Source organism: Oncorhynchus keta, chromosome 22, assembly GCF_023373465.1.
Source record: "Oncorhynchus keta strain PuntledgeMale-10-30-2019 chromosome 22, Oket_V2, whole genome shotgun sequence".
In the NCBI taxonomy this organism is placed as follows: Eukaryota; Metazoa; Chordata; class Actinopteri; order Salmoniformes; family Salmonidae; genus Oncorhynchus; species Oncorhynchus keta.
The window spans coordinates 22,531,261-22,554,504 of NC_068442.1; the positions used below are offsets into that span (position 1 = coordinate 22,531,261).

Sequence of the window (23,244 nt, forward strand, 5' to 3'; positions counted from 1 at the left end):
AAGCTGATAATTTACAGCTCTACAACATGCGTGTGTGTGTTTGTGTGTATGTTGTGTGTGTGCACAGCAAATTGTCCAGTGTTGATTTTTCAATGTAACATTTCTAGTGTTGATTCAGCAGTTAATATCACTCTATAATAGTGTACAATAACCCCCAGTGTTGGTGTTAATAACCAGAGTTATTGTTATACACTGTGGAGAGTAAAACAGTCCCATCAAAACTACACCCGTCACTACCATATTTTCTAGCATGCTCGAGTGCAGGCCAATTTTATTTTAAGAAGTTTTAAATATCTGTGCTTTTGTATTGATTGATTGATTGATTGATAAATGTTATGCAACACAAATAAATAACATACATTTTTCTAAACTAATCCAATCGGTTAGTTATATGTATTGTGTTAGTTACTGAAATGGTTGTTCCAGTTTAAATGGTTTAGATAGCCTTCTTATCAATTTGCCTAACCCTGACAGTCATTCTGAATGCAGGTAGGTTATGGGTGAATAAACTGTTGGATATCCTAATTCTGTCTGGATTCCAATAGGATTTACACATCACTTTGCATGCCAGCTTAATGTGACTTGCAGGCCTGATGTGGCCTGTAAACCAGGATTTTCATAACACCACTGAGTTAGGGTAAAACTAGGCCATCAAAGTAAGGCCTTGTGATGACTATTCAGTGCTTGTTTTCTCACATAAACTACAATTGTAGTGAACAGTGTAGAATATTAGCAACCAGGAAATGAGATAGTGATATTTACATTGGCCACTTGCCCTGATATCCACGAGATAACAGAACCACAAAGTCAAAACAGCTTTTTTGACAGCAGATGCCTGCCTGGTGGGAGAAATCAATAGGCAAATATCACAGCCAATCACAACACTGGCAGATAAGTAATACTGTGAAACACTATAATTTTACTATTACTGCAGATATATTATGGACATTTTCTGAAATTACAATGCAAAAATGCAAAAAAATACTATGTGTAGCACCTTTAATTACCATCCCCTAATATCATGCTTGGACAACCTGGGATACAAATGCTAGTTGGTGGCATTGCTATTTGGCAATGGTAGGCTTATGGTACGTGGCCTTCAGATTGCAGGCCTGCTTACAGGTAGAGCAAATCAACTGGCTAAGTACTGTTTCAACAGTTATGGGCAGGAGAAAGTGTGGAGGAGAAGGTGCTTTTTGTTTCCTTAATAATGCTGCAATATGTAACTTTTTGGGCGACCCGACCAAATTCACATAGAAATTTGAGTTATAGATCTGTCCTTGTCATTGAAAGCAAGTCTAAGAAGTGGGAGATCGGTTCTATGTGCACCTTTTTCTATGCCTACAATTCTTAAGTTGAGTTTTTGCGTTTTTTACTTTTGGTTTTGTACGCTAGTTTCAAACAGCTGAAAAAATATATTCTTGGTTTTGGAAAACATATTTCACAGCGGTTTAGATGGTAAAATGATTCTCTACTCTATACTTGCTTATTTTGTCACATAACCGGAAATTAGGCAAACTACTATAATTTTAGCAACCATGAAATGCCGGAGCGATTTATTCATAGATTTCTGCATAGTGCATCTTCAACGACCTTTGAAATGTTTGAATCCTTTATGATGTAATGCTATTTGTGGATTCAAATTAAGTATTTACAATGTGTGTATGTGTGTGTATGTATGTGTATGTGTATGTGTGTGTGTGTGTGTGTGTGTGTGTACCGTTGATCCAGTAGTCCTCGGAGATCTCAGTGCGTATATAGTGCTGGTCAGGGGGCGGGCCCAGGGAGCGGGTGAATGTTGTGTCTTTACCCAGGAAGTCTGATGCTGTGCCCGCATACAGGAATTGATCTGCAACCAGTCAGACAGAAGGAAGGTTAGGCCTGTACCAATGATGATGGGGGTCAAGTAAAACTGTAAATGTGAACCTATTAGAGTAACCAGCTCAACTTAGATAAAAAGGAAGAAAGCAAACCTGAGCAAAAACAATTAGTCAATCGCTCTAAAATGTGCGTCATGCTTTCAGTGATATGACATTCTTTGGCAAAACCAGATTTCTGAAAGACGATATGCTCAGCAAATATGTTTCAATGAATCTAGCCTTGACAAAATATGTCTAATAATTTAGGAGTTGGCTTAGTAGATGACAATGTCTTTCTTACCTCATCATAACAACACACACACACACACACACACACACACACACACACACACACACACACACACACACACACACACACACACACACACACACACACACACACACACACACACACACACACCCTGGGGATAGCAGAGAGAATCTTGAGGGAGATACTATGTGAGTGTTTATAGTTCCATGCCAAGTATAAATTGTTTATTACATTCAGACCAAATTCTCCCTACAAGAGGGCTTTCCTTTTTATTGTAGGGGGCTTTTGAACACCAGGACATGAGAGAGAAGGTGAATGTGGGAATGTGGGTGTAGAATGGTGTCAGGGTGGGGCTGAGTTTCTGTCAATAGGTCTAGGTTAGTAAGAAGAGGACATTATGATGGGGCGTAGTCTGACCTGTGAGTACAGAGGTGAAAGGTTGCCTGGGGTCGTAAGGACATTTCAGCCTCCCAGACTCCACTGTACCGGACAACAACTGGAACACACCCTCCTTAAGAGAAAGAGAGAGAGAGTGAGAAAGAGAGAAAGACAGCAGTGTGTGCTGTGTGTGTGAGTATGTGTGTTCTCCCCGACTCTACCTCTCGTCCTGAGATCTCAATGAAGGCACAAATGGGGTGGAAGGCTCCTGTCCCACAGGCGTACAGATGGGTGTGGTTATAGTTGTGGAGCACACGCACAAAATTGCCACACTCCAACTGAGAGTAAGAAGAAAGGAACCAAGAAGAGTAAGATATTTTTGGAATGTAATTTTTTTTACCTGAACAGTGATTTTATTGTCAATGTGAATTAAACAAGGCTTCGGGCTTTTTCCAGATTGTACTCACATGAGCACTCTTCCCGGCCAGTTTACACATCTCAACTCTGTCTCTGGGGGCTGGCCAGCTGATCTAGTAATAGATGGACAGGGAGGTTTACATGACAGACAACACACCACAAACAATACCACTGATTCTGCATCAGAACCACACAACTCAAGACATGAGAACAAAGCATTACGTACAAAACCCTGAGAGGAAACTTATGTCAATCAGACAGGAGTCAGCCTGTCCTAACAGTGATCTTAACCTCACTATGGTAGGGGGCACTATTCTCCCCTCCGGGTGAAAAACGTGCCCAAAGTAAAATGCCTGTTTCTCAGGCCAGAAGCTTGGATATCCATATAATTGTTAGATTTTGATAGAACACACTCTAAAGTTTCCAAAACTGTCAAAATAATGTATGTGAGTATATCAGAACTTATATGGCAGGCAAAAACCTGAGGAAAATCCATCCAGGAAGTGACATTATTTTGAAAGGGTGTTTTTCCTTTGAAAGCCTATCCACCATGTAAAGGGTTATGAACCAGTTCGTAATGTTTTGTCTGCGGATCGCTGTCCTCAGATAATCGCATGGTTTGCTTTCGCTTTTTTAAATCTGACACGGTGGCTGGATTAACAACACGTTAAGCTTTAATTTGATGTATTGCATGTGTGATTACATGAGTTAAATATTTATAGTAATTTTTTTGAATTTGGCGCTCTGCAATTTCACTGGATGTTGGCCAGTTGGGACGCTAGCATCCCACCGGCCCCAAAGAAGTTTAAGGGGGATAATGTTCTGTGTCCCTTGTACTGTATGTATACTGTATGTAGCTGATGTTCATACAAGTGTTATAACTGGTGTATCTTCTTAGCATGTTCACCCCTAACCCGCTACTAAGGAGCGACGTCACTGGGGTTACACAGACTCCACACATCCCCCCCACACATGCATATACACGCACTTACGTCAGCGAAATAGGATTCCATAATATTGCCTCGCTCCATGGAATTCATACAAGTCTTATGATTTGAGTACACAGCACATTACAGTACAGTATAGTACATTTCAGGTCTGGGCAAGAGAGGGTTTTTGTCTTGAGCTGGATTTGAGAAACCCAGTAACATAAATCCTATACCACCAATCAATCAATGCATTAGTTTCACAGCGGGAGGATCGGGTCACACTTGACTTCACAATCTGCAATGTACCTGGTATTCACTTAGAACTCGGCATATCATGTGGTTGTTGGTAACTTTGGAATTAGTTGAAATAGCTACAATTTTTGCAGCAGGTATCACTTTGTCGCAGGTAAGTAAGGATTATGTTGAATTCCATTGTACCCATAGTGCAAATTCAATGTAGTCATAGTTGTAAATACCATGTTCTTACCAGCTGAAATAGGACAGTAAGATGTGTTGCAGACTAAGGAAAATGAGACACACCTGTAAATGTGCACTCTGTGTGTTGTCTGAGTGTGTCTAATGTTCTGTCTATCTTATTCCTAGCTCTATACTGAGTATTCCAAACATTTTGACCTCAGAACAGCCTCAAATAGTCGGGGCAAGTGACATCAATAAGTGATCATATCTTTTACCTGGATTCAGCTGGTCAGTATATGTCATGGAAAGAGCAGGGTGTTCTTAATGCTTCGTACACTCACATTCACACAGCTCTACCACGGAACACAGCTCTATCTGGCCAGTATCAGTATCAATGACCAGAAATCAACAGTTAGAGAGCAGCACTCAGACTTACAACAACCCGATTAAGATCAAAGAAGCTCGACTCGGTCTGGCGCAAGGATCAAGCACAGCTGCATAAACAAACACTCACCTCTACTACAGCACATCTAGCGGAGTATACCAAACATTAGGAGCACCATCATAATATTTAGTTTCACCCTCCACTTTGACCTCAGAACAGCCTAAATTCGTAGGGGCATGGAATCTACAAGGTGTCGAAAGTGTTCCACAGGGATGCTGGCCCATGTTGACTCCAAAGCTTCCCACAGTTGTGTCAAGTTGGCTGGATGTCCTTTGGGTGGTGGACAATTCTTGACAAACACGGGGAACTGTCAAGCATTAAAAACCCAGCAGCAGCATTGCAGCTTTTGACACAAACCGGTGTGCCTGACACCTACTATCATACACAGTTCAAAGGCACTTAAATTATTTGTCTTGCCATTCACTCCCTGAATTGCAGATGCACACAATCCATGTCTCAATTGTCTCAAGGATTAAAAATCCTTCTTTAACATGTCTCCTCCCCTTCATCTACACTGGTTGAAGTGGATTTAACAAGTGACATCAATAAGGGATCATAGTTTTCAACTGGATTCACCTGGTCAGTCTGTCACAGAAAGAGTAGGTGTTCTTAATGTTTTGTACTGAGTATATGTGTCCTATTTGCAGCTATGTGTGTGTGTGTGTGTGTGTGTGTGTGTGTGTGTGTGTGTGTGTGTGTGTGTGTGTGTGTGTGTGTGTGTGTGTGTGTGTGTGTGTGTGTGTGTGTGTGTGTGTGTGTGTGTGTGTGTGTGTGTGTGTGTGTGGTCTAGGTCAAAGTCAAGGTCAGCAGGTAGACAGCCTGATAGACAGACAGAGCACTGTGTTAATTGACTGGTGCTAATTCCATCCACTCTACAAACTCTGCCCACTACTACAATACATCACTGATTACGCTGCATTCCTCACAGATCCACTCCACATAGCTGTGTCAGTAGTCATGTGGAAGATATGTAACACAAGCACAGTCAGGTTTAAATGACTACTTACAGTTGGTATTTGGCATTTTATTAGGATCCCCATTAGCTGTTACAAAATCAGCAGCTACTCTTCCAGGAGTCCACACAAAACATGAAACATAATACAGAATTACATAATACAGAGCATTAATAGACAAGAGCTCAAGAACAGAACTACATCCATTTTTAAAAAGGCACATGTAGCCTAGATATAAATGCATACACACAAACTATCTAGGTCAAATAGGGGAGAGGCGTTGTGCCACGAGGTGTTGCTTTATCTGGTTTTTGAAACCAGGTTTGCTGTTTATCTGAGCAATATGACATGTAAGGAAGTTCCATGCAATAAGGGCACTATATAATACTGGACACTTTCTTGAAGTCCCCAAATGTTCTGGATTTGGGGACTGTGAAAAGACCCCTGGTGGCATGTCTGGTGGGTTAGGTGTGTGTGTCAGAGCTGTGTGTAAGTTGACTATGCAAAAGACGTGGGATTTTCAACACATTAATGTTTCTTATAAAAAGATTAAGTGATGCAGTCAGTCTCTCCTCAACTCTTTGCCAAGAGAGACTGTCATGCATAGTATTTATATCAGCCCTCTGATTACAATTAAGATAAAAACGTGCCACTGTTCAAACTTGCACTGCCTTTCTTTCATAATTTTTTTTTTTGCATGAACACAATTTCTCACTGTTCAATTGTTGGCCTGCCTACGTTTGCGCACGTTGCCAATGAAATTAAAATAATTGGTAACATCAAATGGTTTTGTGTTGAATAAGCCATCTGACGTGGATCTGATGTGGATGATCTTGTTCCTGTAGTGTTTGTAAACACCCTGGTAGGTTGATTAATAACCTGAACCAGATTACAGGTACTGGTTACAGTGAGAAGCTTCCTCTTGAGTGGACAGCTTGATGAAAACCAGTCAATATTCAGGTCCACAAGAAAGTAGACCTCTCTGTTTACATCACATACACTATAAAGAATTTCACACATACTATTTAGATACTGACTGTTAGCACTTGGTGGCCTATAGCATCACCCCAAAAGAAAATACTTTAGATGTGCCAAATGAATCTGCAACCACTTCAGTAAAACTTGACATAAGTTATTCTCTAAGCATTACAGGGATATGGCTCTGAATAGATACATCAACTCCTCCCCATAAGCATTTATGTCTCTTCTATAAATGTTATATCCTTGTATTGCTACTGCTGTGTCACCAAATTAATTATCTAAGTGAGCATCAGAAATGGCTAATATATGAATGTTATCTGATGTTAGCAAGTTATTGATTTCATGAATCTTATTTCTAAGGCTACATATATTAATATGGGCTATTTTCAGCCCTTTCTTGGGTAGCTTATCAGAGATAGACATAATGTTGAGAAGCGCAGACAAAGCAAGAGAAAACAAATATACATTCAGCAGTCCATTAATCAATTGGTGTGTGTGTGTTTTATCATGTTTTAAAGATGAATGAAAAATAAAACACTAATATACATTGATTAGTTAAATATTCGCCCCCCTGAGTCAATAAGAAAATCCTTTAGCATTGATTACAGTGGAGTCTTCTTGGTTAAGTCTAATAAGAGCATTGCACACCTGTATTGTGTAATGTTAGTCATTATTATTTTCACATTTCGTTCCTCTCTGTCAAGGTGTTGGGGATCATGGCGAGACAGAAATGTTCAATTATTAACTTGACCATGCTTAAAGAGATATTAAAGAGATATTCAGTGTCTGATGTAGTTGAATCTGTGCTTGACATTCAATACTTGACTAAGGGACATTACAGATGTTGTATGTATGGGGGATGGAGGAAGTGGTAGCCATTCCAAAATTATATGAATCCCTTTGACATTATGGAATATTCTGTGTAGATCAATGAAAAAAAAATACAATAAAATCTATTTCAATCCCACTTTTTAACGCAACAAAATGTGAAAAAAAGTTCATGGGGGTGTATACTTCCAACCTATAGGCAATGTACCCGAGCCTATTGGAGAGAGTTGGGTGATTCCCTGCGTGAGTGTGCATGTCTGAGGTGTGGCAGTTTGTGTCTGCATGGGGTTATAGCTAGTCAGCTGTTAAGACTTGAGTTCTGCCCAGGGCTTTCCTTCTTTCTGCTGGAGAGAGATACTATACTGTATCCTATAGGTCCAGCTCATACCCTTTTTTGCACAATCAGGCCAAATTATACTGTGTTGGCTTAGATATTTTTATTTCTACATTGTCCTTTCCCGCACAATTAAATGTATCTGGCTATTTAGATAAAGATTGCACCCCCAAATTCCCTGCATAATTAAAGTAAATGGTTCTCTAGAAAGGTTGCAGGTGTAGCATACCTTCCTGGGGGCTCTACTGAGGTGGTCAGGGTCCAGTAGGTAAACTGAGTCTCTGGTTCCCAGCAGCAGCCTGCCTCTCTCCTCATCCAACAACACTGAGTGGGAATGGAGACCATCAGTAGGACTCAGGAACACTGATACACTACCACTCTGGACCAGCTCTGAGAGAGAGAGAAGAGAGAGAGAGAGAGTCAAAACACACAGGAATGCATACAGACTTTCATACACATATTCTGTGGCATGGAAAAAGGTTGGTTTGGTTCATCAAGACTTAATAGAATACACTTAGTTTAATGAACCTGGACACTATAAGCATAGTTTGGAGAGACTTTTTCTAGACAGAGAGGTTGTCTAGAAACAGGTCATGGATGCCTGCGTGTCTTGGCATGAGCTGAAACTGTCTCACTGTTCAACACCTTAACTGAGCGAAGAGAGTGAAAATCCTTCTGTGAGAGAGAGAGAGAGAGAGAGAGAGAGAGAGAGAGAGAGAGAGAGAGAGAGAGAGAGAGAGAGAGAGAGAGAGAGAGAGAGAGAGTGAGTATTGGTCATTGCTCATCACCTCTCCTACAAACACACAGAGACGTCAGAATGCAGACTGACAGAAAGAGAAGCTAATGCATGGGCCCGCTACACTCACATTACAATAAGGGCATAATGAGATATTACAGTGGGTTTTATCTTCAGACAGTGAAAGTGTTAAAGACGCCAGGATAAACCGACCTCGACCCACAGTGTCACTGACTGGCTGTAGATGGAGAAGGAGATGAGGAAGAGTGTGTTTGTCCTCAGTCGCCATCATCAATCAATCAATCAAATTTTATTTATATAGCCCTTCGTACATCAGCTGATATCTCAAAGTGCTGTACAGAAACCCAGCCTAAAACCCCATACAGCAAGCAATGCAGGTGTAGAAGCATACCTGCATAATTATCAATAACCCACCATCACCCAACATATCCATACCTACAGTATACATCATCCATCAGCTTCACTAAATCTCCAGACGGTTAAACCTGACCATTAACCTCTTGAACCTCTGGGGGCAGTATTTCATTTTTGGATGAAAAACGTTCCCGTTTTAAACAAGATATTTTGTCATGAAAAGATGTTCGACTATGCATATAATTGACAGCTTTGGAAAGAAAACACTCTGACGTTTCCAAAACTGCAAAGATATTGTCTGTGAGTGCCACAGAACTAATGCTACAGGCGAAACCAAGATGAAAGTTCATACAGGAAGTGAGCCAGATTTTGGAGGCGCTGTGTTCCAATGTCTCCTTATATGGCTGTGAATGCGCAAGGAATGAGTCTACACTTTCTGTCGTTTCCCCAAGGTGTTTGCAGCATTGTGACGTATTTGTAGGCATATCATTGGAAAATTAACCATAAGAGACTACATTTACCAGGTGTCCGTTCAGTGTCCTCCGTCGAAACTATTGCGTAATCTCCAGGTGCATTTTTCCATTTTGAACAGAGGAGAAACCAAACTGCCATCTCTGATTTTTTATCGAATAGATATGTGAAAAACACCTTGAGTATTGATTCTAAACAACGTTTGCCATGTTTGTGTCGATATTGTGGAGTTCATTTGGAAAAAAGTTTGAGTTGTAATGACTGAATTTTCAGGGTTTTTTCTTAGCCAAACGTGATGAACAAAACGGAGCGATTTCTCCTACACAAATAATCTTTTGGGAAAAACTGAACATTTGCTATCTAACTGAGAGTCTCCTCATTGAAAACATCCGAAGTTCTTCAAAGGTAAATTATTTTATTTGAATGCTTTTCTTGTTTTTGTGAAAATGTTGCCTGCTGAATTCTCGGCTTAATGCTATGCTAGCTATCAATACTCTTACACAAATGCTTGTGTAGCTATGGTTGAAAAGCATTTTTTGAAAATATGAGATGACAGTGTTGTTAACAAAAGGCTAAGCTTGTGAGCCAATATATTTATTTCATTTCATTTGCGATTTTCATGAATAGTTAACATTGCGTTATGGTAATGAGCTTGAGGCTATAATTACGCTCCCAGATACGGGATTGCTCGTCGCAACAGGTTAAACTGATGTCACATGTCTGTCAAGACTAGGTTTAGATTAGACCCTGACCAAAATGACAGTTTGAGCTCCAGGGGGGGAAGCCTTCTGAATAGCTCTCATACAAACATATATTAAACCATGCACATCAATGCCTGCCCTCCACCCCTAAATATCTCCTGCTCATCCATGAATACTTTCTTCTAGAGTGAGAGCGAAGCTTCAGAGACAGACCAGTGAGAGGTATGTATGCATGTCTTCACCATATCCATTCACCTGTCTCTAACCTATGTAATCTCCCCATAGGTCAAATGTAGTTAGAAACATGATGTTATGCACCACATACAAGACCATTATGCCTCCAACAAACATTTACAGTTGGCACTATGCATTCGGGCGGGTAGAGTTCTCCTGGTATCCTCCAAGTTCGTTGGACTGCCAGATGGTGAAGCATGATTCGTCACGCCAGAGAATGCGTTTCCACTGCTCAAGAATCCAGTGGCGGAGAGGTTTACACTCCAGCCGACGCTTGGTATTGCGCCTCTTGATCTTAGGCTTGTGTGGAGCTGCTTGGCCATGGAAACCCATTTCATGAAGCTCCCGACGAACAGTTATTGTGCCGACGTTGCTTCCAGAGGAAGTTTGGAACTCGGTAGTGAGTGTTGCAACCAAGGCTTTTTACACGCTACGCACTTCAGCCAGAGGCAGTTTGGAACTCGGTAGTGAGTGTTGCAACCAAGGGTTTTTACACGCTACGCACTTCAGCCAGAGGCAGTTTGGAACTCGGTAGTGAGTGTTGCAACCAAGGGTTTTTACACGCTACGCACTTCAGCCAGAGGCAGTTTGGAACTCGGTAGTGAGTGTTGCAACTGAGGATTTTTACACCCTACGCACTTCAGCACATGTGGCCTACCACTACTTGGCTGAGCTGTTGTTGCTCCTAGATGTTTCCACTTCACAATAACAGCACGTACAGTTGACGGCTCTAGTAGGGCAGAAATTTAACAAACTGACTTGTTGGAAAGGTGGCATTCTATGACGGTGCCACGTTGAAAGTCACTGAGCTCTGGAGTAAGGCTATTCTACTGACAAGGTAAAAATATGTTGTTCTGCCCCTGAACAAGGCAGTTAACCCACTGTTCCTAGGTCGTCATTGTAAATAAGAAATGGTTCTTAACTGACTTGCCTAGTTAAATAAAAATGTATTTGTGGATGTATATTATTCATTTCCTATGATACAGTATGTTATGAAATTGCAATATGTATGATATGTTAGAGTTAACGGTTAGGGGAAGAGTTAGCTAACATGCTTAGTAGTTGCAAAGTTGTTAAAATGCTGAAGTTGTTCGATTTTCGAAAACGCAACCTTTGGGTTGTTAGACGTTCATGTTATACAACCACCCAACCACCCAACCACCCAACCACCCAACCAGCCTCCATTGTTTTTTGTCTTAATCCCCAATGTAATCTTCTGTCTTTTGTAACCATACCAAATGTAACATATCATACTAATATTAGTCTCGTCAATGAGACCAGGCTGTATGAAATCATACTTGGGAGAAAAGTCATTTTCTTGTTCAGGGTAATTGATCTGGGTGAGGTTTCCCAAAACCGCTGTAGCTAATATGGTACTTTACTTCACTTGACAACCCAGACTCCAGCACACACACACACACACCTTCCCTCACCCCAAACTCCCCAAATTGAGGTGATGTTGACTTTATGTTTCTATGCTGGATGAATGAAGGCTGGTGACTCCAGAGATCTGGGTGTGTGAGGGGGTCACTCTGAGAGGTTTGACACTGTGATTAGCCTGAGGGTGTGAATGCTTAGCGACGTTACTCACCCCTCCCTCGCCCCCTAATACCTCTTCTTACACACACATCACCCCGACGCACTCACCTTTCTCTCTCGTTCTCTCGCTCTCTCTTTCGCAGAAACACACACACGCACCCGCACATACACGCAGAGCCACTATGCCCTTTCCACACTAAACCTACAGAGAGCTTAGCCGTGCTAGCCCTTGGTTAACTCTGTCATTTGCTCGGTAAACACAGGCACCGCTCAGCAAATCCTGATCCCCATGGAGTTCTACTGGTTTATTTGAGTTAGATAGCATTTCACATCGGCTAGTGGCTAGCATCAGGTTTTAAGATAACCCTACTGACGGACTGTCTGTGTGCATGTGTAGCGGTTGTGCGTGTGACAGCTACAGCGCCACAGCCCAGGGCGTGTTCACTATATGGTGACTAAGAGGCTTCCTCTCCTCCCCACTCTATTCTCCGAGGATGGGAATCAACAGTGACAGAGAGATATGTTTCTGCGTATGATATACAGATGAATATCCTGCAGGCAAATACATTATAGTTTTGATCTCAAGTTTATCAGATAACAGAGTTAAAACACAGATCTTCAGTCAAACTTAATCACTGTCATGTAAAACAGAATGACATTGGAATGTCATAACTATATAGGGTTGGTGGGTTAACACTCCCGCGATACTGTACAGGAACACTGTGTAATATCACAGCGCTATCGACCTGAATCAGCTTGGAAAGATGTAAGATGTGGAAGTGTTCCCCTGGCAAAGAGAGATGGAGAGAACATGGATTTACAGTTACATATAATTCAGGGCTATAAAGTAAACTGCTTGTCTGGATCTGGATCAGCATGTGGGTTATGGAAAACTTGATTTACATGAGTTTAAAGTGGGAGGGCCAGTCAGATTAACTCTGTAGAATATATGCCTGTATTATTATCACAAGACAAAATGTCCTAATACAGAATTTCCAAAACTCCTTGCTTCACATTGTTGTTTACACTAGCACTACAAAGCTGATTCAAATAACCATCTCATCATCAAGCTTTATTTTAATCTGTTGTGTAGTGCTAGGGCAAAAAACTAAATGTGTACCCAGGGGGGGACCCCAGGACCGAGTTTGGGGAACCCTGTCTTGGATAATATTATCATATTATCGAGGATGGCGTAGCAGTTCATACATCTTTGTCTTTGTCTTGTCGTGTCCCATGTACACATTTTTTTTCTTCGTATATATTTCGTCCCTTACCTTACCTCATTTGCAAACGCTGTATATAGATTTTCTGTATTGTGTTATTGACTGTACGTTTGTTTATTCCATGTGTACCTCTGTGTTGTTGTTTGTGTCGCACTGCTTTTCTTTATCTTGGCCAGGTCGCAGTTGTAAATGAGAACTTGGTCTCAACTGGCCTACCTGGTTAAATAAAGGTGAAATAAAAAATAAAATAAAACAATACATTATGGCCCAACTCCCCGTAGTTACTTGGCAAGGAGCCACTAGTACGAGAGCAACACAAACTGTCTTCACAGCTCATCCTCATGACAGGTTTTTCAAAATACACACAAAAACAACAACTAAACACAGTCTGCTGTGATAATATTTAGATTACATCAGGATTATTATTATTATTTAGCTGTGTGTGATTGGACGGGAGCTATACTGTAACCATAAATGTTATGGATTGATCCACCAAGACCCTGAGAGAGGTTTCAGGCTAGAACTAGGGCTGGTATATCAGTGAATCTTGAACGTTGATTGTTCTCCCTTTTGAAAAATTCTGAACTCTTTCACCTCTGAAGGAATCAAAGGACAAACGTTGCCTGGTGGTTATTGAGAGGAAAGTACACTGCGAATGCGCTTTCTGATCTCCAGTTCATTCAGCCAGGGATGATGTGTGTATTTGAAGTGTGTGATCATAAAGAGATGATGTTGTTTGAAGCATGTGGTCAATCAGGGATGAAGATGTTTTGGAGGAGTTTGTTCAATTGGAGATGATTAACTTCAGTAGAGTTTGACTTTGCCAACTGTATTTTCAGAGGGGATGATGTTATTTTTTTAGTGTGATTTCAGTCAGGGACTATTTTCCTTTGATGGGTTTCATAATACACTCTCAGAGCCTAATCTGACAACATTATGAATATTTGAGTTTTGCTGAGATCTAAGGCTCAATAATTCAATTGGCATGAAACAATGCAATCTGCAGAGCTGAACCTGCATATTTCTACAGGACAAATTGCTAAATAAATAGAGTGTTTCAGGAAGTTATTATTTCTACCACTATTTATGTACTGCAATGTATTTATGTTGTAAAATAACAACATGTAAATGAGCTTCTATTTTCAGCGATGCTGAGTCTACAGGAGACTTGGCCAGGGAAAAGGGTTGGGGTTAGGGGGTGAGTCCAAGGTTGCAATTGGGATGCGGGGGTTTGTATCTGGGTTACAGTAGTGCAGGGGTTGGCAAAGACCGGCCTGTAATATATATTTTTTTCCCCCACAAGGTTTTAGTAAAGAAAGGGGTTTTGGTCAAGAAAGACTGTAAAATCACCAGGAATTCAGCAAAAAATGTGTTCCCACAAAAAGAGACGTGATTGTGTCTCAATGCAACCAAGGTATCAAACGATTGTTTGTTTTAAATACAATCTATGTTTGGGCTTAGTTGTGATCATTTTGCAGTGTAGAATTTAGTAGTATTATTTTCCGACCATTCGCTCCAACAAACATTGTCCCGTGGCCTCATCTAGTTGCCTATCCATGGAGTACTGAATGTGAACTAATGACTGGTGACTTTATGTTGGGGTGAGGGTTTAGGTGTTAATAGTTAGATCAGGGTTTGGTGGTCAGGGTTGAAGTAAAAGTTTTGGGGGTTACAGTCAGACTAAAGCTTGTAATGAGGTTGTTATGGGTGGTTAGTGTGTTTGCGTTATTGTAGTGTTTCTGTTAGAGTTTGAGTCATTTTTTTGCTGTAGGGCTTAAAAACAAACACAGCCTCTAGTTTACCCAACACTAAACACACTGACACACACAGAGTACCACAGCTACCACACAGCCAGACCCATTGTGGTCCTGTATTGCTCAGTCGAAAGAGAAAGGTGTTTGTAATGCCAGGATTGTGTATTCGTTTCCTGGGGTCACCCATTCGTAAAATGTATGCACGCATAAAAATGATTTTGGGGATAAAAGCGACTGCTAAATTGCATAACAACGAAATATTTAAGTGCCTTTGAACGAGGTAGTAGATGCCAGGCGCACCGGTTTGTGTCAAGAACTGCAATGTATCTGGGTTTCACACGCAGAACAGTTTTCTGTGTGTATCAAGAATGGTCCACCACCCAAAGGACATCCAGCCAACTTGATACAAATGTGGGAAGCATTGGAGTCAATATGGGCCAGTATCCCTGTGGAATACTTACGACACATTGTGGAGTCCTTTCCCAGACAAATTCAGGCAGTTCTGACAGGCAAAAAATACTGAGCAACATACTCATTGTGTATTTGTAAGAAATATAGAACTCTATAAAGCACATGTGTATTTCAAACAAATGACATGTTTGCCTATCCATCATCACAGGGTGTAAAAGAGATTTTCATTACTGTGGAGACTAAAGCCAATGTTGAGGCTGAAAAGACTACAGTTATTGTAGTTTTACAGCCTGACAAATACAACCCAACCCTACGCTCTCCCTTTAGTACCTACAGTATGGACCACCCCACATAGCTCTCTCTGTTTCCAAGCGATCTTTCACACCTCATATTTGTTAACACAGTGGCCAAGTGATTGTTTATTGGTGTGTGTATTGGTACGTGTGTGTGTTCTGTTAACAATTGTGGGTCGTTTCACGAAATTATTACCTTTTGCATTTTTAAGTAGAAATTGTGCACAAATATTGCATTTTAAAAGCCTGTTATATTGAGTGAATTGTCCTTTAATATAGACCATATGGAAAATTGTGCCAACATGCAGCATTTTGACATGTACCCTCTGTGAATCCTCTGCGACTTCTAGGAAGATTTTAACCCTTTACAGCAACATTTCTCCAGGTTTTCACCATCATTGTAAAGCCCTTATTTTGTTGCTTTGACAAAGTCATTTCTAAAGATTAGTATTTATTTACTTTGATTAGGGATTCATTTTAAGGATAAAATAACTGTTCCTCATTTTAAGGATAAAATAACTGTTCCTCATTTTAAGGATAAAATAACTGTTCCTCATTTTAAGGATAAAATAACTGTTCCTCATTTTAAGGATAAAATAACTGTTCCTCATTTTAAGGATAAAATAACTGTTCCTCATTTTAAGGTAAACCCTGTTACATGAACTGATCTCTCATTTTACTATGGTGAAACTATTGTACATCTAATAGTCAAATCATAGTGTAAAAGCAGGTGAGCTGGTTTTACTCTTTTTGGCCATTTTCTGGTGTTTTGTGGTGGTGAGTGGGTTGAGCATGACATGTCACCTCTGTTACCCATAGATAGACAGGCTAGACATTTTGTTCACAATTCAAAATGGACAGAACCAGCTTCCAATCCCTCTGTTATAAAGGCATCCACGGCTGATTTAAGACGAAATCGGCAACACTGTTACGGTCAACCCCGTTACGGTCAACCCCGGTGCGGTCAACACCGGTGCGGTCAACCCTGTTACTTTATTTGGCACTTAATAGGCATTTACTTTTTTTTTTTTTACCAAGTTACACTAGTCAAAAGGCACCAAATTGGTGGACAGACCCTTCAAACTCACATGAGCTGAAAAGGAAAGTGAATCATTCTAGAAGTAAAATGATCAAAAAGAGAGAGATAGAAGTCAGAACAATCAGCTGGACAGTGCGCCAGAGAATGGCTCATTTGCAGATAATTCAACATAGCTACTGATAAAAATACTGCAGGTGATGTTGATGGAGAAAAAGCTGTTTGGTGTTTTGCACTTTCTGCATATATTATGTTGCACCTCTGTTGTCGATATAATTTTCTCTCTTTGTAGATGTGGCAGTCATTTCTTGACTTAGAGCATGTTGCCAAAAACCCGTGCCAACTTAAAGTCAGGTCGTTGTTTCTCAAAATGTTGGTTCAGAACCTACTGGTGGGTCATAGCTAGTTCATCCTCCTCGCTAAAGCATCTATTAAAACTAGTATAATCAATTTAATCTGGTTAAGTCATATACTAAACATGATTATTTAATTTGTCCTAAACCATATATCACTCAGCCATCAGTGCATCGGCATATTATTACTGTACCATAGCTCCCAGTCTCTTACCTTTGAAGCTGAGTTGGACTCTGGGGACACTCTGTTTGACACTTTCTCCAGAAGGCAGGAGGACCAGCAGTACCATCCCCAGAAGCAGCAGCCCTGGGTGGGATAGAGACAGCCTGATCCTCCCTTGACCTCCAGTAAAGCCCCAGGACAGTCTCTCAACAGGCTCACACTCAGTCCCTCCAGTCTTCATGATGCGAAAGTGAAGGTTTTCTTCTCTGTTCCACTACTGTTTCTCAACAGTCCTGAAAGAAGGAGGAGAGCAATGCCAAGGAGTTTGGGAGTTAACCAAGGAAAGTCAACTTTCTTCTCTGTATCTTCTCTTCTCTTCTCTCTCTCTCTCTCTCCCTCCCTTTCCCTGTCTCTCCCTCTCTCCTCCTCTCTCTCCCTGTGTGAGTGTGTCTGTCTGTTCTCTGTGTGCGTGTGTCTGTGTTTGTGTGTGTGAGTATTCAGCTGTTTCTCCATGGTACCGTACAGGCATGTGTGTTCTTTGTACCAGGCCAACATCAGCTGTTACCTTTCCTACCTCTCCTTTTGTGTCCATCTAAATCTGTTTGCGCAAAACAGAAGGTCAGGCAAACAAAAACAGCCACCATCTTTCCACATACATCCTTCTTTCTAAGGTCTCTTTCACCTCCCACCATCTTTCCACATACATCCTTCTTTCTAAGGTCTCTTTCACCTCCCACCATCTTTCCACATACATCCTTCTTTCTAAGGTCTCTTTCACCTCCCACCATCTTTCCACATACATCCTTCTTTCTAAGGTCTCTTTCACCTCCCACCATCTTTCCACATACATCCTTCTTTCTAAGGTCTCTTTCACCTCCCACCATCTTTCCAAATACATCCTTCTTTCTAAGGTCTCTTTCACCTCCCACCATCTTTCCACATACATCCTTCTTTCTAAGGTCTCTTTCACCTCCCACCATCTTTCCAAATACATCCTTCTTTCTAAGGTCTCTTTCACCTCCCACCATCTTTCCACATACATCCTTCTTTCTAAGGTCTCTTTCACCTCCCACCATCTTTCCACATACATCCTTCTTTCTAAGGTCTCTTTCACCTCCCACCATCTTTCCAAATACATCCTTCTTTCTAAGGTCTCTTTCACCTCCCACCATCTTTCCACATACATCCTTCTTTCTAAGGTCTCTTTCACCTCCCACCATCTTTCCACATACATCCTTCTTTCTAAGGTCTCTTTCACCCCCCACCATCTTTCCACATACATCCTTCTTTCTAAGGTCTCTTTCACCTCCCATCTCTCCATCTATCTTTTTTTATCTGTCTCTCTCTTTCTCATTTCATTCTGCACCTAAATGACTAAATGATTCTGGCCCATGGCATTAGGCTGATGACCCAGTGTCAACTGTTCCTTTATGTTGTGATATAATTGTACTAGGATCTGCATATTTCCTCACGCTGCACAAGAGAGGTGTCAAGACCGAGTTTAGACCAATAATACAGGACAGGATGGATAGAGCAAAGTGTTTAGGGGCAGCCTTAAGTCTGTGATTGGACACAGGCTTAATAGTAATTGTTAGGTCTGTAGAAGGTCAGAGGTGATACTAAGGGTGAGACTAAGGGAGAGGCCTGTATGTAGGGCTGAGTTTCCTGAACTCTCATAAAATCTATTATTTCCTTGCAGTGATACATACTAACACATTTCACATATCTCATCTAGTTAATGATTAACTAACCAATCACAAATGGATGCTTCAGAATGCAGATCCTCCCCCTTTCTTCCTCCCTCTTTCCCTTCATCCCTCTCTCTCTCTCCTCCCACTATCTCTCACTCTACCTCCCACACAGATAACATACATCAACCTGTCTAGGTTGAACATAAATAATGTCAGACTAAATTCATGAATCTGATTAATTCTACATAGACATTTTTCAAACTATGCAACAGCAAAAAAAAAGAATGAGATAGAGAGAGCAAGAGAGACAGGGGGTAGAGAGAGACAAGAAAAAGAAATAGAGAGAAAAAGAGAGAGGGGGAGTGAGAGAGAGAGAAATAAAGAGAGACAGAGGAAGAGAGAAAAAGAGAGAGGGGGAGAGGGAGAATGAGAGCGAGAGAAAGAGTGAGAGAAAAAAAAAGAGACTGAGGGAGAGAGAGAAAGTGAGAGAGAAAGCGAGAGAGAGAGAAAGCGAGAGAGATAGGGAGAGAGAGAGGGGGGAGGGAGAGAGAGAGAGAGAGACAGACCAACCAATGTCCTCTATGAGGACCAATGTCCTCTATGCTTATTATTATTGTTATTGTTCAATATATGGTTATTTTAACCCCTGATTATTGTTGCTACTGTTGTTCCATTGACAAAATGTATTATTATTATTTTAAATATGTTAATATTGTAAATCTCAAAAGTAAGCTTTGGCAACATGTACATTGTTATGTCATGCCAATAAAGCAAGAAACAATTGAATTGAGAGAGAGAGAGTGAAAGAGAGAGGTAAAGAAAATTAGATACAGAAAGAGAAAAAGAGAGCAAAAGAAAGAGTGAGAGACAGTGAGAGCAAGAGAGAGAAAGAGAAAGAGAGAGATTTCCTGTACGACAGACCACGTATTCACCCTGCCCACCCGAATTGACAAACAAACAAACTAAAACAAAGTCTTCTCATGCTTTGTTGCCTTCAAAAAAGTGTTTGACTCAATTTGGCATGAAGGTCAGCTATACAAATTGATGGAAAGAGGTGTTGGGGCAAAACATACAACATTATAAAATCCATGTACACAAACAACCACCAGCACCCAGCCTCACCCTACTATAATCTGAAGTCAAATGTTTGCTGATCTGGTGCTTCTGTCCCAAACCACGGAGGGCCTACAGCAGCATCTAAATCTTCTGCACAGATTCTGTCAGACCTGAGCCCTGACAGTAAATCTCAGTAAGACAGGTCCACGAATACAAATTCCATCTAGACACCGTTGCCCTAGAGCACACAAAAAAACTATACATACCTCATCCTAAACATCAGCGCCACAGGTAACTTCAACAAAGCTGTGAACGATCTGAGAGACAAGGCAAGAAGTGCCTTCTATGCCATCAAAAGGAGCATAAAATGTGACATACCAATTAGGATCTGGCTAAAAATACTTGAATCAGTTATAGAACCCATTGCCCTTTATGGTTGTGAGGACTGGGGCCTGCTCAACAACAAAGAATTTACAAAATGGGACACACACAAAATTGAGACTCTGCATGGAGAATTCTGCAAAAATATCCAGTGTGAAAAGCAAAACACCAAATAAAGCTTGCAGAGCAGAAGTAGGCCGATACCCACTAATTATCAAAATACAGAAAATAGCCATTCAATTATACAACCTCCTAAAAGGATGTGATTCCCAAACCTTTCATAACAAAGCCATCACCTACAGAGAAATAAACCTAGAGAGGAGTCCCCTAAGCAAGCTGGTCCTGGGACTCTGTTCACAAACACAAACAGACCCCACACAGAGCCCCAGGACAGCAGCACAATTAGACCCAAACAAATCATGAGAAAACAAAAAGATAATTACTTGACTTAGAATTCACACAAAAAAAGCAGAGCAAACTAGAATGCTTTTTGGCCCTAAACAGAGAGTACACAATAGCAAATATATCTGACCACTGTGACACCCAAAATTAAGGAAATATTTGATTAAGTACAGACTCAGTGAGCATAGCCTTGCTATTGAGAAAGGCCACCGAAGACAGAACTGGCTCCCAAAACTGGCTCTACAAAATGAGGTGGAAACTGAGCTGCACCTCCTAACCTCCTGCCATATTAGAGACACGTGTTTCCCTCAGATTCCACAGACCCACAAAGAATTTGAAAAAAAAACAACATTTTGATAAACTCCCATATCTATTGGGTGAAATACCACAGTGTGCTATACAGTAGCAAGATTTGTGACCTGTTGCCACAAGAACAAACACCACTGTAAATAGAATCCATATTTATGATAATTTATTTTCCCTTTTGTACTATTTGCACATCATTACAACAGTGTATATAGACATAATATGATATTTGAAATGTTTTTATTCTTTTGGAACTTGTGAGTGTAATGTTTACCGTTATTTTATTTAGTTTATTTCACTTTTATTATCTATTTCACTTTCTTTGGCAATGTAATCATGTGTTTCCCATGCCATTAGAGTCTTAAAGTAAAAAGGAATTTAGAGAAAGAGAGAGACAGGGAGAAAGAGAGATCGAGAGAAAGAGCTATGTGGAATTTATCCTTGTATTGTCAGAGATACACCACATCACTCTTGTTTAAACAAAATGGAATCAAAGCTGAGAGGCAGTAATTCATCCACAACACACACCCATCTCCCTACAGCTCTATATACTGAAGGGGATAACGGATTGATAGAAATGACTGGTGTTTACTTGTACCGAGCGCCTCATGCCCTTTGGGCTTCTGTGCTACAAAGTACAGATAAAAAGCCAGCGCCTCTGCAGTATCTGTGTTGGAGAATGTAGTGTTAACAGAGTGAAAAACTCAAGTGTTAAGAGAGGAGCTTCAACAACCCTCTTTGCCAACTCTGACGGAGACAGCAAATGAGGAAGAAAGCAGTGGGCTTGGCTGTACTAAACACTTTTTTCAGAGAGAGGTAAACCCCTATTAAAGTATTAAAGAGATGTCAGGTCAGATCCCCTATGTGCCTGGGTAGAAAGAGAGAGAGTGTGTGTGTGTGTGTGTGTGTGTGTGTGTGTGTGTGTGTGTGTGTGTGTGTGTGTGTGTGTGTGTGTGTGTGTGTGTGTGTGTGTGTGTGTGTGTGTGTGTGTGTGTGTGTGTGTGTGTGTGTGTGTGTGTGTCCTGAGCCTTTGACATGCTGAATGTCTCTGGAGAATACGTAACTACAGTATGCCTCCATTACAGAAGACACACTTATACTGAAGGCACCATTCAACAATATAGAGCGCATGAGAGAGAGAGAGAAAAGGGGACACAGGGAAAGATGGAGGGAGAGAGAGAAAAGGGGACAGAGGGAAAGATGGAGGGAGAGAGAGAAAAGGGGACACAGGGAAAGATGGAGGGAGAGAGAGAAAAGGGGACACAGGGAAAGATGGAGGGAGAGAGAGAAAAGGGGACACAGTGAAAGATGGAGGGAGAGAGAGAAAAGGGGACACAGGGAAAGATGGAGGGAGAGAGAAAAGAAAAAGGGGACACAGGGAAAGATGGAGGGAGAGAGAGAAAAGGGGACACAGGGAAAGATGGAGGGAGAGAGAGAAAAGGGGACACAGTGAAAGATGGAGGGAGAGAGAGAAAAGGGGACACAGGGAAAGATGGAGGGAGAGAGAGAAAAGGGGACACAGGGAAAGATGGAGGGAGAGAGAGAAAAAGGGGACACAGGGAAAGATGGAGGGAGAGAGAGAAAAGGGGACACAGGGAAAGATGGAGGGAGAGAGAGAAAAGGGGACACATGGAAAGATGGAGGGAGAGAGAGAAAAGGGGACACAGGGAAAGATGGAGGGAGAGAGAGAAAAGGGGGACACAGGGAAAGGAGATGGAGGGAGAGAGAGAAAAGGGGACACAGGGAAAGATGGAGGGAGAGAGAGAAAAGGGGACACAGGGAAAGATGGAGGGAGAGAGAGAAAAGGGGACACAGGGAAAGATGGAGGGAGAGAGAGAAAAGGGGACACAGGGAAAGATGGAGGGAGAGAGAGAAAAGGGGACACAGGGAAAGATGGAGGGAGAGAGAGAAAAGGGGACACAGGGAAAGATGGAGGGAGAGAGAGAAAAGGGGACACAGGGAAAGATGGAGGGAGAGAGAGAAAAGGGGACACAGGGAAAGATGGAGGGAGAGAGAGAAAAGGGGACACAGGGAAAGATGGAGGGAGAGAGAGAAAAGGGGACACAGGGAAAGATGGAGGGAGAGAGAGAAAAGGGGACACAGGGAAAGATGGAGGGAGAGAGAGAAAAGGGGACACAGGGAAAGATGGAGGGAGAGAGAAAAAGGGGACACAGGGAAAGATGGAGGGAGAGAGAGAAAAGGGGACACAGTGAAAGATGGAGGGAGAGAGAGAAAAGGGGACAGGGAAAGATGGAGGGAGAGAGAGAAAAGGGGCACAGGGAAAGATGGAGGGAGAGAGAGAAAAGG

The 23,244-nt window shown here is 41.4% G+C and overlaps 1 protein-coding gene and 1 long non-coding RNA gene across 3 annotated transcripts in view; one reads left to right on the forward strand and one right to left on the reverse strand.

The window, feature by feature from the left end:
• LOC118401182 (semaphorin-3D) overlaps positions 1-23,244 on the reverse strand; it is a 73,507-nt gene that overhangs the window by 37,681 nt on the left and 12,582 nt on the right. Inside the window, exons 2-7 of the mRNA XM_035798479.2 lie at positions 17,153-17,394; positions 8,042-8,202; positions 2,976-3,038; positions 2,730-2,846; positions 2,548-2,641; positions 1,721-1,849 (exon numbers count right to left, since the gene is read on the reverse strand). Coding sequence (XP_035654372.1) covers positions 1,721-1,849; positions 2,548-2,641; positions 2,730-2,846; positions 2,976-3,038; positions 8,042-8,202; positions 17,153-17,342 — 754 coding nt within the window. The 5' untranslated portion in view covers positions 17,343-17,394. The remainder of the gene's footprint in view (positions 1-1,720; positions 1,850-2,547; positions 2,642-2,729; positions 2,847-2,975; positions 3,039-8,041; positions 8,203-17,152; positions 17,395-23,244) is intronic.
• LOC127910605 (uncharacterized) lies at positions 17,544-18,359 on the forward strand. 2 transcript variants are annotated; one of them, XR_008075444.1, is made up of 3 exons: positions 17,544-18,060; positions 18,109-18,204; positions 18,253-18,359. It is a non-coding gene; the product is annotated as an uncharacterized LOC127910605 (long non-coding RNA). The 2 variants fall into 2 exon arrangements; XR_008075443.1 differs by having other exon boundaries at positions 17,544-17,964.